Genomic DNA, 20513 nt, shown 5'->3' with positions numbered 1-20513 from the left:
TGCTGTTAATGTTGACGCAACACAAATGACGCAAATGGTTCCACGCCAAGACACTAACAATGCGTAGCAAAGGGGGGTAAGAAGACGACGACTAACTAGCTGATGTAAACATAGATGTAATCCATGCAGATGTTCAACATATTATATATTACTTTTTAAAAATCAACTTGTTTTGAGGAAGAAAATGGAATATTTGCTAGGCCGATGTTGCAGTGTGTTTTTCGTGAGAAGCAAGTTTACAAGTAAACTCCAGACTGGAACTTAAACTCGCCGCCCCTGCACGCCCACACACAGGTGTTTTCAGTTATTGAAGACGCTTATAAGTTGGGTGGAGCTATGCTGGGAATTTGCTGAAGTGCTTCATTGACTCTTTATGGAATCATAAAGGTGAAATATGACCTTCCATAACGGGAGAAACAAAGCAGGGAGAGGCAGAGAGGGTCTATACATGCCCACACAGCCCTTGGAAGATGTCTAATCAGCCAAAGTAAAAGTGACCTGTGTGGGTGCACGAAGAGTGTCAAGGGGCTTTAATCAATTTAGTTAATAACATGTTTCCTTAACTGAGCTCAACTCTGGGCACACTGAGGTACCACTGCCACCTCTGAGTCAGGACCAAGCATGTAGCGAGTGGATGAACGCACAAGTTTTTAAAGAACAAGGTGTACATCCTTCTTTAAAATCAGAAAAACTATAGCCCTAGAAAGAATAATAAATGAATAAAAGACCTAAATTATTGATGATAAATGTTATTGCTGCCACATTTGTCATTCAGATCATCACCATCAAGTCACATTCCCCGCAGTTTTAAGGCAAGAATAGATATTCAAGACCTTAACTGACGGGATATACTTAAAAGTGGACACGGTTTTAATCAAAATAGCACAAATGAATGGTTTGGGAAAACAAAATCGACTTTTTGTCGAGAGGGGTGGTAGTCTGACTTAATGATCGCCAGGACTTCAATGTTTACTGATGAGTTTTTCCCAACACACCCAGAGTAGATTTAGTTCACTGTGGTGCAGTGCAAATATAGCAAGATGGATAAAGACATTCTTTGCGTAAAAAGAAAAAGAGAAGAAAGAAAGACAGAAGAAAGATGAAAGAAGCCAAACGAGAGACAAGACGGCGAGAGCTAACAAAGTTGTCAGTCATGTTCGGTTGCCATGGGAACAGGTGAAATCATTTTGTTCCCGTGCAAATCTCCCCCCCCTGCCCATAACTTCCTATTAGTTGCACTGATTTGTTAGTCTGTCAGCTTAATTCATTAATTGAGCTAATTATGCGGGAAATCCAATCTGAATTAGCGTAATTGTGGTTTCATGTGTGTACACACATCAGCGCTGAACACAGATTTATGTGTCTGGGTGTGACTGAGGGGCCTTTATACTTGTACCTGTGTGATTTGTTTTGTGTTTATGTCTTGTGTGTGTGTGTATTAGTTTGGGACCCATCTGGGATGTTTCAGCCGAGTGAATCTCACAGGTCATCAGTGAAGCGGAATGCTATTTATATCTCTCACTATCCTCTCTCTCTCTTTCTCACCTCTCTCCTTGATTCCCATTGTCTCTCGCCCTCTCTCTGACCTCATCTTGCAGCTTTTCTCTTCACTGATTCCACCTGTTCTGGCTCTCCTCTCTTTCCCAATCTCCCTCTCCTATATCCGTCCCTTTATACTATGAATCCCTCCTTTTCCCTCCCTCCTCCTCACCCTGTGCATTTATCCAGATTTCTTTCTCTTTTTTTTTGCCTCTGTCTGGCACACTTTAAAACCGCCCCCACTCTTCTCGAAATCCAACCTTCACAGTCTACTTCAGCAACTTTTCGGAGTGGGAACCATCTAACCTTGAAGCTGCATACCTGTCTGGGGACAGATGATACCAAACAAACGCGCACACAAAGTGACAACCGCCGCAACCATCCAGCTGCCCACCTGCCTAAACCCATCCGCACACGCAAACATCTGCTACTTACTCAGTGATCTCTTCGGTGACCGTGTGCTCAACCTGCAGTCGAGAGTTGACCTCGATGAAGTAGTGTTTGCCTTGTCTGTCGACCAGGAACTCCACGGTCCCTGCGTTCTCGTAGCCCACCTGCAGCAGAAAAAAAAAAAAAAAACATGACGAGAAAGCAGTTTTACAGCTCTGAATTATCCAAGTAATGATGTTAGTTGTGTAAACACTCAAGAAGGAGCACTCGCTCATCTTAATGAGCCGTGAAACCGAAAGAACAAAGAACGGTCCTCTCTCCGTGCAAGTGTGACTACATAAAATGAGGGAAAAATAAGCCTAGTGTTTTATTTGTATAGAAGGAGGAGGACATTTATCATCATTTTCCTGCATTGCGATAATTAGATCATTAATCAAGGGCGATTTATTGAAAGCTCATCGTCATAAAAGCCCATTTTCAAACTGCAATCAGAATCGCAATCAGTGTCAGGTACAAGAAATATACAGGACTGTGTCTTGTCGGTGTTATCAGAGCAGGGACAGTAACATGTCCTCTAAAGACCCGGCCTTATATTTACAACAACAACAACAAAGGACATAGGACTATACTGTATGTGTCACATGTATTATATACAACCCCCTCTCCTGAAAGATTAATACACAACTAATTTGTGTAAAAATTAGGTTTGTAGGAACTTTTATTTAATCAACATAAGGAGGAAATATTTCTTGTGAATGGATTGTCAAACTGCATGACAGATTAATCAAAACTCAAAGGTCCAGCAAACCGCAGTCTTAACCCTTAGCAAACAGATTAAAGTGCAAGTCTCCCACAAAATTAGATTCACATACAACTGAACTGCATTTTCTCCCGGATTAGGGTCACAGTTTTAAACACGTGGTTAACTTGTATATTGCAAAAAAAATTCTTTAGGTTTAGGCAACAAGACTACTTGGTTAGGTTTCGTAAAAAAAACATCTTGGTTTGGCTTAAAATGACTATATGTTTGTTATGTTCTTAAGCTATGGACGTAATTAAAATAAGTGTTTTCCGGGGTGAAAGCCCTGTGTTTGTTTGACCCATCCACCACCCTGACCTCCTTCCTATGTCGACTTCTGCGGACTATCATTACAAAAACAAACGTAGTCCGTGACAAAATAGGTTTCCCTCGAACCGTAATTCACACTGCAGTTTTGTTGTATGGGAAGGTAATTTTTTTGGAGACAGGGCTGTATATATCATATATAGCGTGGAGAGAAATAGCAAAACGGTAAAATTATTCTAGAAACATCTTGCGATACAGCTGCTACGCCAAATCGGGCCAGAGGCGTAAAATCATGCGACCAATGGCCCATTCCTCACTTCCTACACACTTAAGTCTAGCACCCTTGCTTGGACTCCACCCATCTTCGAACTCGGCCTTCATTTTGGTCTCTACACACCTGTAAAGTTTCATGACTGCATCTTGCACGGTTGCAACGCTATCAGTATCACAAAAATCTGTCCACAGACAGACGGACTCACAAGGTGAAAACAAAACCAGCTTCCCTATCGTGTTTGGTAATAAAACACCTGGCAAAGTACTCAAAGCCTCTTTCTGTGGTAGTTCCCGCTACAGTAGGTGTCCCCAGGACCACATTATGCCATGATGACTCACACACAGACTCACAAGGTGAAAACAATTCCAGCGTCGCTGTCACGGCTGGTAAACATGAAGAAACAGAATGACGCTGTGCAGAAATAATGTGCTTACATATATAAAAAAAAAGAAAAATGTGGATCAAAGCACACAAGGTGAACTTGCATGCTCATACCTGCCGACGCAAAACGCTTATACTGAGCGCACATTCACAGTCGATGCATTTATTTATGTTTTTCAGTTTGTTTCAACACTCAATCCTTGATGTGGGACTTCCATTTAGTCTGCCAAAAGATGAATTTCTCTTTTTGAAACAGGGATGTTCTCATTTTAATCAGCACCACGGTGTGCAAATGTACCATTTAAAATGCAATGTACTGCTCTTTATACCTTTTTAAACAATTTAAAAGCTGGTTTTATTACTTATTCTTCATTTACCAGACAATAACAAAGCATAAGCCGATCTCTCTGATCACCTCTTAAGACACCGTTTCCTTCCAACTCAGTATATTCCTTGCGGTTTTAATTATACATGTTCATCATGTTCCGATGACTGGACATTTCCATTTCGATTTTAATGTCCAATTTAACTTTTAATTATACGGCTGTTACAGTGGTAGTTTCATATATTTTCCACCCTTTTCCCCCCCAAATAGAAGTGTTGTTTTAGTGGAATTTGACTCAATCTAAAATCTGATGCAGCACCTGCATATAACAGTTATTTCAATAAATAAACATTTAGTGTAATTAGTTTGCTTTGGTAAGATTTGATCATCCTGAATGTGCTGTTCTGTGTTTCTCTGAACATACCATTCAGAGTAAAACATGATAATTGTGAGGGAAAATTGGCATGTTCGTAGACCAACACCGACGCCTTCCGTCAAAACTCCACTTTGGCTCGTCTCCGCTCCAGTTTAATTTTGCCCAATGGGAGCTGCAAGCGGAGTGTAATTGCTATATAAACGCTATATAAATAAAATGTATCATTATTATCATTATAATTTTGAGATGAGGCAAGTTTACACAAATTACACAGATGATTTGAGCAAAGCAATCTGATTGGTGTTGCAACCATTTCCCCCAATTTAACCAATCAGAGCAGCTCAAGATCCTCAGATCAGATCCAGCCACATCGCTGATTATCCCTATAATCAAGGCTTTGCCGTAATATGAAATGTACCCCGTTTTAAGTGAAGGAAACATTCGAAGAAAAACAACATCCAAACATCAGAATGAAATTAGAGGGCTGCGAGCAATCAAGTGTCCAAAACACAAGCTGCAAAACAGAAAATCTAATTTTCCCACAAGGCACAGATGTGAACGACCCAAGGAAAGGCAACAGCACCACCTACATCTGAAAACATCCATCTAAAACTAGTTGATGAACAGACATTTATGTGTTTCGGGGTTTCTTTCCTCCCTCTTTAGTGTTGAGCATTTTGTGGAAATCAGCCTGGGCGAATAAACCGGGAGGAAGTGAATGATTTAAACCGCTCCAGTCTTCAAACAGAAAAATGCATGTTTAGTCTTTAATTGTTAAACCAGCCTTCAGCGTTGCTTTCATTTCCAACATTTGGCGAGCATAAATGTCAAGACAATCAAATGGGCAGAGGAAGAGAGAGGGATGGAACGCAGAGACGAAGATGGCCCTAAGCTAAAACTGCAGCAATTACAATTTGGCAACTAAACAAACGCAGAAATCTCAAAAAAAATGTTTCGGAGATGCAGTTACAATGAAGAATCCATTATGCATAATACACAGGTAAGTAAACAAATGTTTCACCTGAGTAAAACAACACCTGCTCGGAGCTTGTCAGCCTCTTATTAAGCCCATAGCTGGTATAATTAAGTTTGTTGTAAAGAAAACTCATCTTGAGAGGAAATTAGACACAGATCGGGAGCAGAGTACACACACACCCACGTGCAACATGTGTATTAATATTCACTGTAACCTTGTAGAAACATCATCTGTGTGAAAATATTCAGAGACACTCAGTCAGTGGAGTTTTCTCTGCAGAGAGAGATTAGTCCCATTTATGGCATCTGGAGCTCCCCACAGGTTTTACCAGAGAGACTCATTAGAGGGATCACACACACACACACACACACTCGCTCTAACGCACATACAAACGTCAATAAACTAAACTGTATGAGCCCAAACGCACACACAAACATACATATTTGAACATGGGAGGGCACATACAAGCACATGTACAGGCTAAAGAGCTTTGTAGTGTTGTTCTAATAGTTCACATGAAATAAAGTCTGGCGAAGTTCAACAATTATGATGCCAGTGTGTGTGTGTGTTTGTGTGTGTGTACTTGTTCATCTATCTCTTTGAGGACCAATTTCAGTTTTAGACCTTCAGATAGAGGACATTTTTGGAAAGTGAAGACATTTCTTCAAAAGGCCTGTTTGAGGTGTCGGACTTGGCTTTAAGGTTTGGGTTAGAATTAGGTTTAGGTTAGGGTTAGGGCTGTCACAAGAACTGATACTTCGCTACCAAGTCGATGCAAAAATTCGTAAAAACGTGACGGTACTCGTTTTTCTACAGTACCGCAGGTACAGTAGGCACCGTCAACTATGTCCAGTTGTCCCGGGGATGAAAGAAAATGTGATTGAGATGCAGTAAACTCACAATTGGACGTGTCCAGGGGACGCACACGATTTTTTCCCTGATAATGCTATACATTGCGCACAACAAATCCGTGTTGAAATCAGCAGGACGAGAGCTGGTTAACGTGAGCTGTTAGCCTGCTCTGTGCAGGACCGCGTTGCTCACCGGCTGCGAAAAGCTAACGTTAACCTGCTCTCCTCCGGCCGATTTCAACACGGAAGGTGCAATTATGATCTATTCCGTAAAAATGAGGCGATTGGGCGAAGGTAAGTTATAACGTTATCATGATGTGCTCAAATGTAATCTTCTAAAATGTAGTTTTTGGCGAGAAATAATGAATAAATCCAGTTGTTTTGAGGAGATGTTCTGTTAGGCATTTAGTTATGATGGTTAAGGTTAGGGTAAGGGGCGAGGGAATGCATTATGTTAATGAGTGTCCTCACAAAGATAGACGTAGAGGGATGAGAGCTCAGGAGAAAACAGTCAGGAGTCAGAAAACACAATCCATATGCATGTGTACTATATACACTATACAGTATATATATGTCTACTTGCATGCATACTATACACAAAAGCACACATAGTACACCCCATATATATGCGTACAGCTAGGCTACTGTTTTATGTGCACACACAAAATGATAATCTTTAGCCTGAGTCACCTTTCTCTTTAACCTTCTCCATGTGCAGCCAGATGCTTCATAGTGCTTGTGTGTGTGTATGTGCATTTCTTATACAGCCTGTGATGACAAATACATACAGCGAATACTCAAGGCCTCATTGATAAACAGCGAAAAGCCAATACCACAGCAGAAGACGCACCCCAGCCTCCAAACACACACACATACATACAAGGACATGAATGCACACACAGCTCCATAGACTTTAAGCACACACAAAATTCACACACACACAATATGTGTCACTCCGTATTGCGCTCACACTCTCGCTCACACACACTGAGTCAGTGAGTGAAGTAGCAGCCAGTGGAACAGATTGAGTGGTCACTGTTTTATGAGGTCTGACAGACGAGTCAATGGGCTGTATTAGCACAAGGAGAGGTCACACGGGGTGCCGCACACGCACACACATCCTACTATACTACAGTATTTTTTTAAAAAACATAATGTGCATTCACACTGCAGCTCACCGCAGTGTGTGTGTGTGTGTGTGTGTGTTAGTGCTTAAACGATCCCAGCGCTGATGAATGTACGCTGGTGTACGGCTTTGAATAGGAAGTGACAGAGACAGATAGCTGGTACTGTGCGGCACAGAGAGAGCGAGAGAGCGAAACAAAGTGCATTAAGAACAGTTCAAGAGTAGTGGGAGAAGAAATGGGTAGAGTATCGATGGATGGAGGGAGGGAGGGAGTTAAAGAAAGATTGATGGATGGATCAAATGAGGACAGACACAAGGTATCAGTGTTCGCTGGGAGTGTAGAGAGCGAGGACAAAGAGACGTAGAGAGTGAAAGAGAGGATTAGATGGAGGAAGAATAGCAGAGAGATTCAATGATGGAGGGACTGTCACTCTCTACAAGCACTTCAGCTTGAAATCATTTGCAATGTTGTTACAGGATGTCAAAATTCAAACTCAACGATGACTCTTGACAGTTTTTTCCACTTGCTCCACAGCGCCTCACTGTGCCAAACATTACTCAAAGAGTTGAGGCACCAAACCGACATCAGAGAACTAGCTGCGATGAAGGCCGGCTGTTGCGTCGGCCTTACGTCGCCGACAAGTTGCATTTGAACACACCGTAAAGACTACATCTGACGGCCAGTTTGAAGGAAACGTTCTGCGCCCGCGTGAGAGGAAATAACTCTCCACACCAGCAGGTTGCGGTAGTCTGTATCCGTTGTTCAAAAAGGGAAACCGGAAGACCCGAGGACGGCGGATATACAAGCCGTTGTTATGATACGTACATGAAATAAAGCGGCATTTGAGGACTATTTTCACACCACTCTCACTCACCACTTGGCTTCATTCCAGATGGACATGTTGTGAAAATATTTGTGTATTGGAATGATCAGATGAAGATGAAAAATGAGCCTCTTGTGTGTGCCCTATTGACTTTACTCCTTTCCTCACTTCCATTTCTCTTCTTGTGCACTGATTGGTTTAATCTGAACAGCCAATCAGAGTGATTTCTCTCACTGACGGGCTCCGCCGCCGATTCAACATGCTGAATCGGCCGAAAAAACTCCGACACAGGCAAACTAGAGCCAACGGTGCGGGACACACCGCAAAAACTAGGCCGACAGATGCTCACCGACGGCCCCAAACTTGGTGTGTCAGGGCCTTTAGCAATAGTAGTAAAATGTCGAAGGACATTTTTCATCAACAAGATGGAGTAAAGTAGAGACGGCATAAAGACCCAGATTGCACTTCGGCCGCCTGTAATCCTCAAGGCTAAAAAATATTGTTGATGTCTAAGGAGGAGAATTTGTTGATGTAAAAAGGTGTGGAGCAAACAGGTCAGTACAGCAGCAGTCCACGTAAAGTATAAGCATCTTGGGACAAACTATTTGACTGCACACAAGACCACAACAGATTTCACTCCTGTCTGTACAAGGTGAGGCTGTGGGAGGAATCACCAGAAACCGGGGTGAAAAAAAAGAAGAATTTTGCTTCTTATATCTTATAAATCCTATAGTAGTCTCTGCTGTTGCTGACGGCAAGGTCACAACTTACGGGCCTTCAAAATAGGAAGGTAGGTGCGGTGAGATGATGTGGAGGAGTGCTTTCTTGGAATATATTCGGGGCAGAAATGCTGCTGCTGCTGCTGCTGACCACTGCATCCTTCACGGCCACATACTTGTCAAATAATTATTTCCAGGAGGATAATTATCACGAGTCTCAAGATGACTCAGTAGCTTCAGTTCATCCCATCGGCCTACACAGTCGGAGCACCTCTGAGGTGGAACGTACAAAAGAGTGTCCCTGATATGAGGTTGAATGGAATGTTTGTGGCCTTAATTCAATGTAAAAAACTCCGATGCCATTCAGTATACAAGAAAATGCAGTGGAAACCAGCAGGGCAAGGAATTTCAGCTTTTCTGGAAGCACAACAGGATGTTGCCTTACTGTAGACCATAATAGAAGGCCTGTCTTTGTACTCTCTTTGCACCCAGCAACTTGATATTTTTCTTTCATACCTTAAAGGCCTTTACATACCGGGGATGTGACGAATAAACAACCCAAAATTGCAAAATATTCGCCTGCAAATATTATATCTATAAGGTTTTTATTGTGAAAGGTGAGAACGGAAGGAGTGGATCTGGTCTGCACTGCCTTTTTCAATCTTGTAAGGAGTGATAAAGTTTGACTCTGCAGAGCCTCCTATTGTTTCAGAAATATAAGCGCAACTCAACCCATTCTGCACAACTTGACTGGTTGATGCTTTTATTTGTGTAAATGCATTAGCTCAGAAAAATCCTCTTATTAAAAAATAAATTGTTTTTTGCTGCGTAATATTCACGTTCTGTATGAAAGCATTCATGACAAAAACAACAGTTCCAAAAATATATTAACCTGCAAATTAATTGAACGAACAAAACGCCCCTGGTGTGTAAAGGCCTTTATACTAGGGCTGTCAATTAATTAAAATAGTTATTCACGGTTAACTGCATTGTCCATAGTTAATTGCAAATTAATCATACATTTTTTTAATCTGTTCAAAATGTACCTTAAAAGGGAGATTTGACAAGTATTTAATACTCTTATCAACATGGGAGTGGGAAAATATGCTGCTTTATGCAAATGTATGTATATAATTATTATTGGAAATCAGTTAACACAAAACAATGACAAATATTGTCCAGAAACCCTCACAGGTACTGCATTTAGCATAAAAAATATGCTCAAATCATAACATGGCAAACAGTCAGTGTGTCAGTGTGCTGACTTGACTATGACTTGCCCCAAACTGCATGTGATTATCATAAAGTGGGCATGTCTGTAAAGGGGAGATTCGTGGGTACCCATAGAACCCATTTATATTCACATATCTTGAGGCCAGAGGTGAAGGGACCCCTTTGAAAATGGGTATGACAGTTTTCCCTCGCCAAAATGTAGCATAAGTTTGGAGCGTTATTTAGCCTCCTTCTCAACAAGCTAGTATGGTTGGTACCAATGGATTCCTTAGGTTTTCTAGTTTCAGATGATGCTCTAGCTTTAAAACTGGATCACTACAACCTACAAATCACAAGTTGCGTTAATGCGTTAAATAAATGAATGCCGTTAAAATGAATTTTCGTTAACGAGTTATCGGGTTAAATTTGGTAGTTTTTAGTGGAATCTCACTTTTTGTCTTCTCTACATTGTTTCTACCAAAATCTGATTTAGTATTCTAGTCCTGTTTACATTATTGTAGTATTAGCAGTGCTTGGGGAAAACACAATTTCCACACTTAATAGATTGGAGTAAAAGTATAGAAACAAGAGTGCATTTGAGTTTTCAGGTGTACGTGCAGTACGTTCATTGCTGAGGGCTACTTTACAATCGTCTTCTGTAACCCCGAAAAAGATTTAACATGGCAGTTTGGAGGAGTGCTCCTACCGTCCTTTTGTTTGCATGAGTATTTTTGTGTGTGCGTAGCCATGTTTTCTGCTGCCACTGCACATTGTCTAATCTTAATCTTCTTTTGCCTAAGCCTAGTGATGTTTGGGATTTAAGTTGCACTGACTCTTGTTAAGTGTAGCAACACAGCAACACAGCAACACAGGCTTCTGGAGCCGCGGCGCCTTTGAGTCAGCAATTTGTGATTAGCCTTGATGTGTCTTGACTGAATGCCACGTTAAGTCCATTGCTATGTTAATGGTGCAGAATGAAGACACATCAGGTGTTCCACCACACTTGTTTCATAATATAACATAGCGTGTCGTCCTTTTTATGCGTCATAAAAATACTACTTTAAAGCCCAAAATCCTCCATTCCCCAAGAAGTGTAGTTTTGGTGTGCACAGGTGAACTACATACTGTACTTCTTTTTCTTAGGCAGTTTTTTTGTTCTTACCATGGGTCATGTTAGCTCTGATGAAGTTTGCATGAGTCTGAGACTGCCGAAATGTTTTTATTCTGTCGAGCCTCATTTGTATTTATATGCCTTACTGCAGTTCCTCCGCTGCAAGGACACACACAGAATCCTAGCAGATGAGCTAAGCATAACAATCATTTTAGCGGCTGAACTCAAAGTACAGAAACAAGTAACTACATACGCAACGGTCTTTCATTAGTCATTGAGAGAAGAAAAAGAGAGGCTTTCAAGATTTGCTTTCAGAGATTTTCAATTGCTTGGAAAATAGACAAATTCTGCCCAAATACTACCCAAACACTCTCAGCGGTCACCAGGTCGGCACTCGCACTACGCTTCCCGTCTAAAAAAGCAAAAATGATTTACTCTCAAGGTTGCTGCTGCCAGATTGCTGTCACTACATGCAAATCCTGTGAGGGAAAAAAAACGATATTGGTGATTCGCTGCACACCACACAGAAAGCCTTCCGATTAGTCCCCCTGCCCTCTCCCTCTATGCCCCACATCCACCCGCCAGAAAGCAGTGCATGCCGGGTCACGAAATGTCTGGGGGCATTCGGAGTAATGTGGTACACGCTCCCCAGCTTTAGGTGTGATGTGCATCACGCAGCAGAGGGAACAAAACAAATCAATCGCACAATCGATGGTACTGACCTGTTAAATGGCTATGTCTGGTGGTCGCATTAGAGTGTGTGTGCGCTTTTGTGTGTTTTTGTCTGCTGTTTACTACAGAGTGACATTAAGAACCAGTGGAGGGGTTTAGATTATTCTGTAACCTAATTGTTTTGAACACATAATCAAAGCTTTAGTCGTTATATACACACACAGGTTTTATAATACTTGTGGGGCCATTGATGTCCTTTACACTTGGCATTAAAATGTATCCAGATTGTATCTGGGCATGATTTGTCCTGATTACATTTACACCTGGTATTAATTAATATGTGTCTCCAGTGTCCACACTGAGATCCGATCGCTCTGTCTGAAAGGACTGAGAGGAAGCCTCCGGATGCTGCACTACACACAGGCTTGCAGCCGAGCAACGTCGTCGATTTGCGGGGGAGAGGGCCCGCAAACGTGACTTTAAAGCACCCTCGCACACACAGAGGGATGAGGGGAGGAGACGCTGAGCGCAGACAGAGCGGTGGCGGTGATCTCGGTCACTGGACCGCCGTGATCAGAGGAGCGGTGAGAGCGTGCTGCAGGTTGAGCCCTGCCGGTCATTACTACTGAGGCTCCAGAGCCCAAAAAATTTTACTCAGGACACCCCTAGCATAACGTATTTCCGTTTCCTTAGTTGTTGTATGTGGAATGAAAATGCAATTGCATTTACACTTGTGTTCAATGTGGTCACAATGTGTCCTCAGTGCGTTTTGGGTGCATTTACATCTGTACTTTCATGTGGTCAAGCACTATCTGACTGCAATCCGATCACCCAAAATTGGTGCTGTCAATCGATTCAAATATTTATTGCGATTAATCGCATGATCGTCCATAAATTATCGTGATTAATCTCAAATTAATCGCACATTTTTTATCTGTTCAAAATGTACCTTAAAGGGAGATTTGTCAAGTATTTAATACTCTTTCACGTTACTCAACATGGGAGTGGGCAAATATGCTGCCTTATGCAAATGTATGTATATATTTATTATTGGAAATCAATTAACACAAAACAATGACAGATATTGTCCAGAAACCCTCACAGGTACTGCATTTAGCATAAAAATATGCTCACATCATAACATGGCAAACTGAAGCCCAACAGGCAACAACAGCTGTCAGTGTGTCAGTGTGCTGACTTGACTATGACTTGCCCCAAACTGCATGTGATTATCATAAAGTGGGCATGTCTGTAAAGGGGAGACTCGTGGGTACCCATAGAACCCATTTTCATTCACATATCTTGAGGTCAGAGGTCAAGGGACCCTTTTGAAAATGGCCATGACAGTTTTTCCTCGCCAAAATTTAGCCTAAGTTTGGAGCTAGCGACAAGCTAGTATGACATGGTTGGTACGAATGGATTCTTTAGGTTTTCTAGTTTCACATGATGCCAGTATCTTCACTCTAGCTTTAAAACTGAAGCCACTACAACATAAAAATCGCAAGTTGTGTTAATGTTTTAAAGAAATTAGTGGCGTTGAAACTAATTTGTGTTAACGCGTTATTATCGCGTTACTTTGACAGCCCTACCCAAAATACATTTTAATGCCAGGTGCAAAGGGGGTGATTGACTGAAGGGTATTTGTGCCTCCATGTAAGGGAGGTTTCACAAGAAATAAACTAAATGTGGTTTTGTTCTGGTTTGCAGCACACCGTCTCTCACGTCTGGTTTCACACTATTTTTTGTCTTTTAAAAGATAAGAATTCCTTTGTGCAAGAAGAAAGGACTTTGTCTACCATCTCATGAATTGCAGTCTCATACCGGAATGGGTTCTCTTTATGGCCAGTATGGGGAGGAGAAATGATTATAGCAACCAATAACACTATACAATACTCAAATGCCTATACATACATTGAAAAAGACAAATTAGAACATATGCTCTAAGGAACTTGCTGGGTTGCTTTACAGCACCCAAACAAAATATGCTACGGCAAAGCTTCTGGCATCGCCAAGGGCTGGAATGAGTAAAACACAGATGGGGGGGGGAATCACTACATCTTAATTTTTAGTAAAGCCCAGGGGAAAACTGCACACAGTGGGGAAGGGAAGGAGGGCAGGAGTGCTGCCATCTTTATGACAGCAACACAGTTAACGGCAAATGTGGCCTTCATTTTGCAGCACTAACAGTCACGGCGATGAAATAGAGGCTGATCACATAGACGATGCTTTTTGTTTTTCTTGCAGGTGTAATACACGAGGGTATCACAATCTGGAAATGAAAAGCAGTTTAAAAGGTGCTATGCACAGCAAGTTTATAGGCACACAGTCATACCCCAGCAGTTATTACATAAGCAGATCCTCCAGTACGTCTCACTCTTCCCTCCTCTCATCTAAACATCACTGCTGCTTCTTCCCTTTCGGCTCACTTCTTTTTCCCTTTCTTTCATTTCTTTCCTCTCTTGTGGGGATTGGAGTTAATCTGGTGCCAAGATGCTCTGTAATCTGATCCAATTCCCTTTCAGACTCACACAACTCTCATCCGATTCATTGCCGATACAGCCGCGGAATAACACAAACGCGCACAAATAGATCAGCTCTATTTCAGTGGTGCCACCTCTCTAATCCTTTTGCTGCAGGGAGCTGCCAAAGCAGCGGTGCTCACCCACCCGAGCACACTACGCACACAACCCCAAAAAACACACACACGTAGGCAACAAACGATGCACACATATCGGATACATGCCTAGAGGCACACAAAACACATGACCATAATGAACACAATCATGTGTACGCCCACACGCACAAACATACGCTGACAGTCCCATATGCACCCACACGCTCATATTCATCCCAGCTGTAATGGAAAGGAGCTTGACCGCAATCCCTCCATCCCATTTACACATTCATGTATTCATCCCTTCATTTCGGTTTCTTCTCCAGGCTTTAAGTCCATCACTTATTTCTTCCTCCTTCAATCGTGTCTGTCCATACTCTCACGTCTACCCTCTGCCGCTGTAATTAAGATTCAGGTCGTCTCCCCCCTCCTTCTCCATATCCCGTGTTTCCACTCTTGCAGCTTCGTTTTGATGCCAAATAATTTGCTGGACATAAAGAGGACAACAGCAAATTTGTAAAAACAAACATATTACAGGAAAAATAAGAATAAGCGATACAAAGGCTTTCCCAAATGTGACGATAAAACAATAAATTGATACTTATTACTATTCTCAGGGGAGAGGTTTTACTCAAGATGGCTTCTGTAATTGGAAATTTTGCTTATGATGTTGTTAATTCTGGTGGAGTATTGAGACGGGATAAGGCTCCCTCCTGAATCGATGCCCAAATTACCCCGTGTAGAAGTGTTTGCTGAGTGTGGTCATTAGTATCACACGATGAACACTAAACAGGTTCTCATTTTGGGACCAGAAAGCCCCGGCTTTGCTTTAAACTGTATTGTGCAACTGCGGCCTTATGTGATATTTAGATTCTGGGGATCTACGCTCTTCTGCATGCTGCTGAAGCTGTCAGAAAGAGTCTAAACTACAGCACACATACTGATGGAGAAAGAAGAGAGGGTGCCGAAAATCATTATATGATTGACACGGGGGTAAGTCTTATTGGAAGAAGTCAAAAGATTCTGATATTACAGATTCTGACAAGACTCTCTATGACGCCCTATAATGCATTATTAATCAGGATAAGAATCAGGATTATTTCGTCAAATATTTGACTCTGGTTTTATGCAGCTCTCTCAATGCACTTACACAGAATAGAAATAACGAAATAAAAGAATACAATAATGAAAATAAAAATTAAATATCTATATACAAGTCAAGTGTTCTGGAAGTTGCAAACGATACAAATAGCGCAAAGAAATAAATACAGGATGGATATACATGGGCTGTATGATTATGTACAGTATGTGCATGTTGAGTTGTCTATATACTGTATGTATAGTGAGTAAAATTTGTATTTATAGTGACATGATATGTACATATTACAAAAGAAATGTGCATTAAAGACTGTAAGAGTTATGATCTATAACAGCAGCAGTGGATATGTTGGTGTAAAGAGTGATATTGACAGTGTATGACCAATTTAAGTGTGACTTATAATGCGTTATAATCTGCTTATAGCACTGTAGAATTATAGTTATAAGCCGTCATACATATTCATAATGCTTTATAATAATTATTAGAACACATTATAAAGCATTTCATAACGACTACTATAAGGTCAAGTATCATAATGCTTCATAATTGCAGGTCACTCACTGACATTTTTTCATTGTGTATTATAATTCCCATTGTTGTAATACATTATATTTTTTTATAATGCATTATAATGTGATTATAAGTAGCACTAAGTGGTCATTGTTTGCTTTAAATAAAATGAAAAAAATATAATTAAACTATGCAAAAACAACACACTGTTGTAAAATATTTTTTTACTTTACTTTAAGCAAACATTGACCACTAGTCACATCATAGTGCAGTATAACAGTGATTATGATTCATTATATTAATAGTATAATGTATTACAATTATGAAGTATTATGATACTTGACATTTGTTATGATTATTGCTATAAAGTATTATGAATATTTATAAGTGCTTCTAATTATAATTGCATATTATAATGCATTTTAAGTAATGCATTATAGACATGGGCATCATAGAAAGACGGATATCACTGTTTGTTGTGTGTAGAGGTGCGTGTGTGTGCAGTAGTGCGGCAGCGGCGCTGTCCCGGGTGCTGAAATGGGGTTATTTTGACAAAATGGTGCTTTAGTTGAACTCAATAAATGCAGTTTCATTATGTTTACCCACTGACTGAAAGGTCAGAGGTCACATTTAATGTTATTCTTAAGCAGCCTGGATGAATGCCAATACAGAAGGTCAGCCCCGGTTTCCTTCACTTGGAGGAATGCATCCTTACTCATTACCAGCCGTAATGCCAACCACCTTCTGTAAAGCTGCATGTTTATTCAGCGGTAGGTGAGGATGTACATAGTAGCTTACAAAACGGCAAGCCCGACCAGACAACCCATAAAAGGTAAAATCCTATATTCTACAAATAAACCACTTCTTTCTGAATTGACAGCCATTCGCTTCTCCTGCACCCTCTCTCTGTTCACTGCTCTCTGATCCTCCCCTCAGCTTTTCTCCCTTCATCTCTTCTCCCTCTCTTCTCTTTACATGGCTACATATTTAAACACTTTTTCCCCCCACTGCCATCTCTCTGTAAGTGGCAGTTGGCCTTTGCTCATCGTTCAACACTACTTTCTCTTCCTTTACGTTTGTCAAAGCTTCAAAAAATAAGTCTTTTCATCTAAAAAAATTAAGGAATTGGAAGTAAAGGTGTCAAGAGGGCTGAAAGGTCACAGATGGCAGAACAGTGATGCAGTGATGGGGCAAAAGGACAGAAAAAAAAAAGCATGGAAGAGATGAGGGAAGGTAGATGGCTGTAGGGGAACAGAGACAAAGTAAGGGAAACTAGATGGAGCAAAAGATTGAGAGAAAGACACTGAGATAAATAGAGAATGATCTAGAAGAGCTGTAAGCAAAATCAAAGCATCTGCAGATTTACAGCGAGGGAACCTGACGGGGTGTTAGTACCAGGCCTGGGGATGAATAATGACTGAAACGTGTGATGTAAGAGTGATGAAAGGACGGGCCACAAGAAGCAGCGGAGTTGAAAGGTTTCAAGCTGCCACAGTGTGGAGCAACAATAGTCCTTTTAAGACATGGAATATACGCAACAATGGTGGTTTCATCTCTCTGTTTAAGTGATGGATTTTGTCTGATTCCTATTTTTCTCACATGTTGCATATAAACAACATATCCTCAGGGCTCATATGACATCTTATGAAAAGTTTGTCCTCATTTTTTGCGTGTTTTCCTACGAATGTCCAGCTACACGTGACGCTTGTGTCAATTTCTGCTACAGTCTTTTCAAAGTAAACTTCTGAAACAACTTGGTTAGGTTTAGGTAACACAACTACTTGGTTAGGTTTAGGAGAAAATCGCAGTTTGGGTTATAATAACATAATAGTGACATTACTTTAGTACGGAATTTACGAGACAAAAATGACTTAGTTAGGTTTAGGAAAATATCGGGGTTTAACTCCGGAAGTGGTGTAACTTACGTACGGAAGTTACGTGACGAAAAAGTCATTGTTGACTTCTGGTTTCACACGGGACACAAACACCGGTGTCCTTAGCGAAAGTCTGATGTTTCGCACTTTATACTTCCTGGTTCAAGATTACATACAAATTGATTTTGTGGGATTTATACACATTACAGTGCATTACTTTTCGTAGGTCTAGCTATAAACAGTGTATGGGACCAGCCTGATATAAAGGATATTCAGAATTCCATCCATGCAGATGGAATGGATGAAAGTAGAAAATGTAAGAAGGAAAACTTTCTTGATGATTACAATTGTTGTATGAGGGTTGTTGTCTTAATCTTACTTGAGACATGAAACTCAAACACACACAGTATTCCCTTTTTAATCAAACAGACGTGAAACCAACATTTAAACTACAATTACTGCCTCGCGGTTGTACGCCTCCGCCAACCAGTCAAGTTGCGGTTTACATCCATGTCTGTCCTAAATGTCATCACTTCATTATTTTTATTCTGTTCATTTTATTTGTCCAGCTTTGTCCTTGTCCCTAGCTGTAATTTCTGTATAAGTACGCCTAGAGAAATGCATAAAACCAGAGTAACATTCCTTGTATGTATGTACTTGGCGGATAAAACTGATTCTGATTAGCATATGAATTGTTGAGTTATGGCCAAAAACGTCTTTGATGAGGTCACAGTGACCTTTGACCACCAAATTCTAATCAGTTCATCCTCTAGTCAAAGTGGACGTTGTGCCAAATTTGAAGAAATTCCCTCCAGGCGTTCCTGAGATATCGCTTTCACGAGAATGGGACAGACGTGAGGTCACAGCGACCTTTGACTTTTAACCACCAATATTCTATCAGTTCATCTTTGAGTCCAAGTGGATGTTTGTGCCAAATTTGAAGAATGTCCCTCAGGCGTCCCTGAGATATCGCACTCACAAGAATGGACTGGATTGTACGTCCGTCGCCAGCGCAGAGGCATTCAAATTGTCACACTTACACAACGAGTTGCATGTCTGACAGGGACTAAATAGACAGAGATATCATTATATTCTACTTGAGGATTGGTAGTAGCTTCATTGTTTTCCTCTGAACACACAGATGTAAAATGTTTGACGAAAGGAAAAGTAAATCTAAGAGCTAATCATGTACTTTTAAGAGGGCTGCTATTGACCATCAAAACTGGCATAGAGCATCATTCAAAAACTCTATATGGCCATTAAAATTAATTTTAGATGCACTGATGGAGATTTGCAATAAACATTGTTGTGTGCTGCATTATTTCGGTGCTTTCAAGTACAAACCAATCCGTCGTTCTCAGTAGCTGCCGACAAACTGACAATGATGTGGACACAAAAATATATATATATATCGTTAGTCATTGTTCAGTCGATTTTTCTCACATTACTGAGAGATCCTGGGAACCGAATGGAAGCTGCAAGGCCATCAGCCAGCAGTGTAATGGGAGTTGTACATAGTCTGGAAGCAACGCGGCCATAAAGTGCACAGAAGCGAGAGGGATGGAGAGGGAGGGGAAGAGGGAAAGAGGGAAGGCGACGCAGACAGATTCTAAATCAATACAGCCACAGAAGACACCTGACAGGAATTTACAGTCCACGTGTGGACAAACAGAATTGTGGTCTCATAAAATCTGATGTTTACTATCAATTAATTTAAAAAAAAGGAAGACATCAAGTGCAAAGTGCAGCCATAACTTTAGATGTACTGAAGGGACAGAGACGACTCGTCCCAAAATAACACCGAGCGGTTCAGAGAAAGTTCCTGTGGGCTGACTCGCTGTCAGCAAGGCAACCCAAACTGTCACATTTTATGACATCAAATAACCTGCTATACGGTCAGAGTGGATGTGTGTGCGAGTGTGTGTGTATGTGTGGTTGGATTTCACACCTTGATGCCACATATTGTTTTATTTCCTCTACTTTTCTTTTACCTCCTTGGCCCTGTAACCTTTACCTGTCCATCTGTGTTTCCTGTCTCTTTTGCCTCAAAGTTTCTTCTTCCGTTTCCCCGCAGAAATCTTGTGTCCTCAACTTTGGCCTTTTATGAAATGTCACTGACAGCTGACTTCCATGTGTGAAAATGTTAGTTTTATATCCCTGCAACCAAGCCTAAAAGGTCACTTTTCTTATGCTTGGGAACTTTTAAGGCTATAGGGTATTATCGTCACTAAAAGAAATATCAACTAATCTGCTGTTGAAAAGGAAAAATTTGGTGCCATTATATTTTTTTTTATGGATTTTATAGACACTCCACTCTCCAATTAATGAAAACTAGAGACGGCAAAGAAGGACAATTACACGAGAAGTTTAACAGCTTTAAAACTTCTTCCAACTATCTCCACCGTCCATCTTTCATACCCGCCTTCTTCCTCATCTCTCTCTGACTTCTGCGATATGAGACCATAACGTTTTATAAGAGCCTTTGGGATCCTCTGCCCCCTTTACTGCGCAGGCCTTCTCTCCATCTCTGTCTGCTCGCCTCAGCCTCCATCTCTCAATCTACTCCTCTTCCCA

General features: G+C 41.0%; 1 protein-coding gene across 3 annotated transcripts in view; it reads right to left on the bottom strand.

Annotated features, from left to right (window-relative positions):
• Positions 1-20513, bottom strand: part of LOC141760222 (pyruvate carboxylase, mitochondrial-like) — a 371874-nt gene that overhangs the window by 293691 nt on the left and 57670 nt on the right. For all 3 annotated transcript variants that reach the window (XM_074622854.1, XM_074622855.1, XM_074622856.1), the window contains exon 10: positions 1975-2093. In XM_074622854.1, the coding sequence (XP_074478955.1) occupies positions 1975-2093 (119 nt within the window). The remainder of the gene's footprint in view (positions 1-1974; positions 2094-20513) is intronic.

Source organism: Sebastes fasciatus, chromosome 22 (genome assembly GCF_043250625.1).
Source record: "Sebastes fasciatus isolate fSebFas1 chromosome 22, fSebFas1.pri, whole genome shotgun sequence".
NCBI classification, from domain to species: Eukaryota; Metazoa; Chordata; class Actinopteri; order Perciformes; family Sebastidae; genus Sebastes; species Sebastes fasciatus.
The sequence above is the reverse complement of the archived record's forward strand: the minus strand, read 5'-3'. Positions and strand labels throughout refer to the sequence as shown.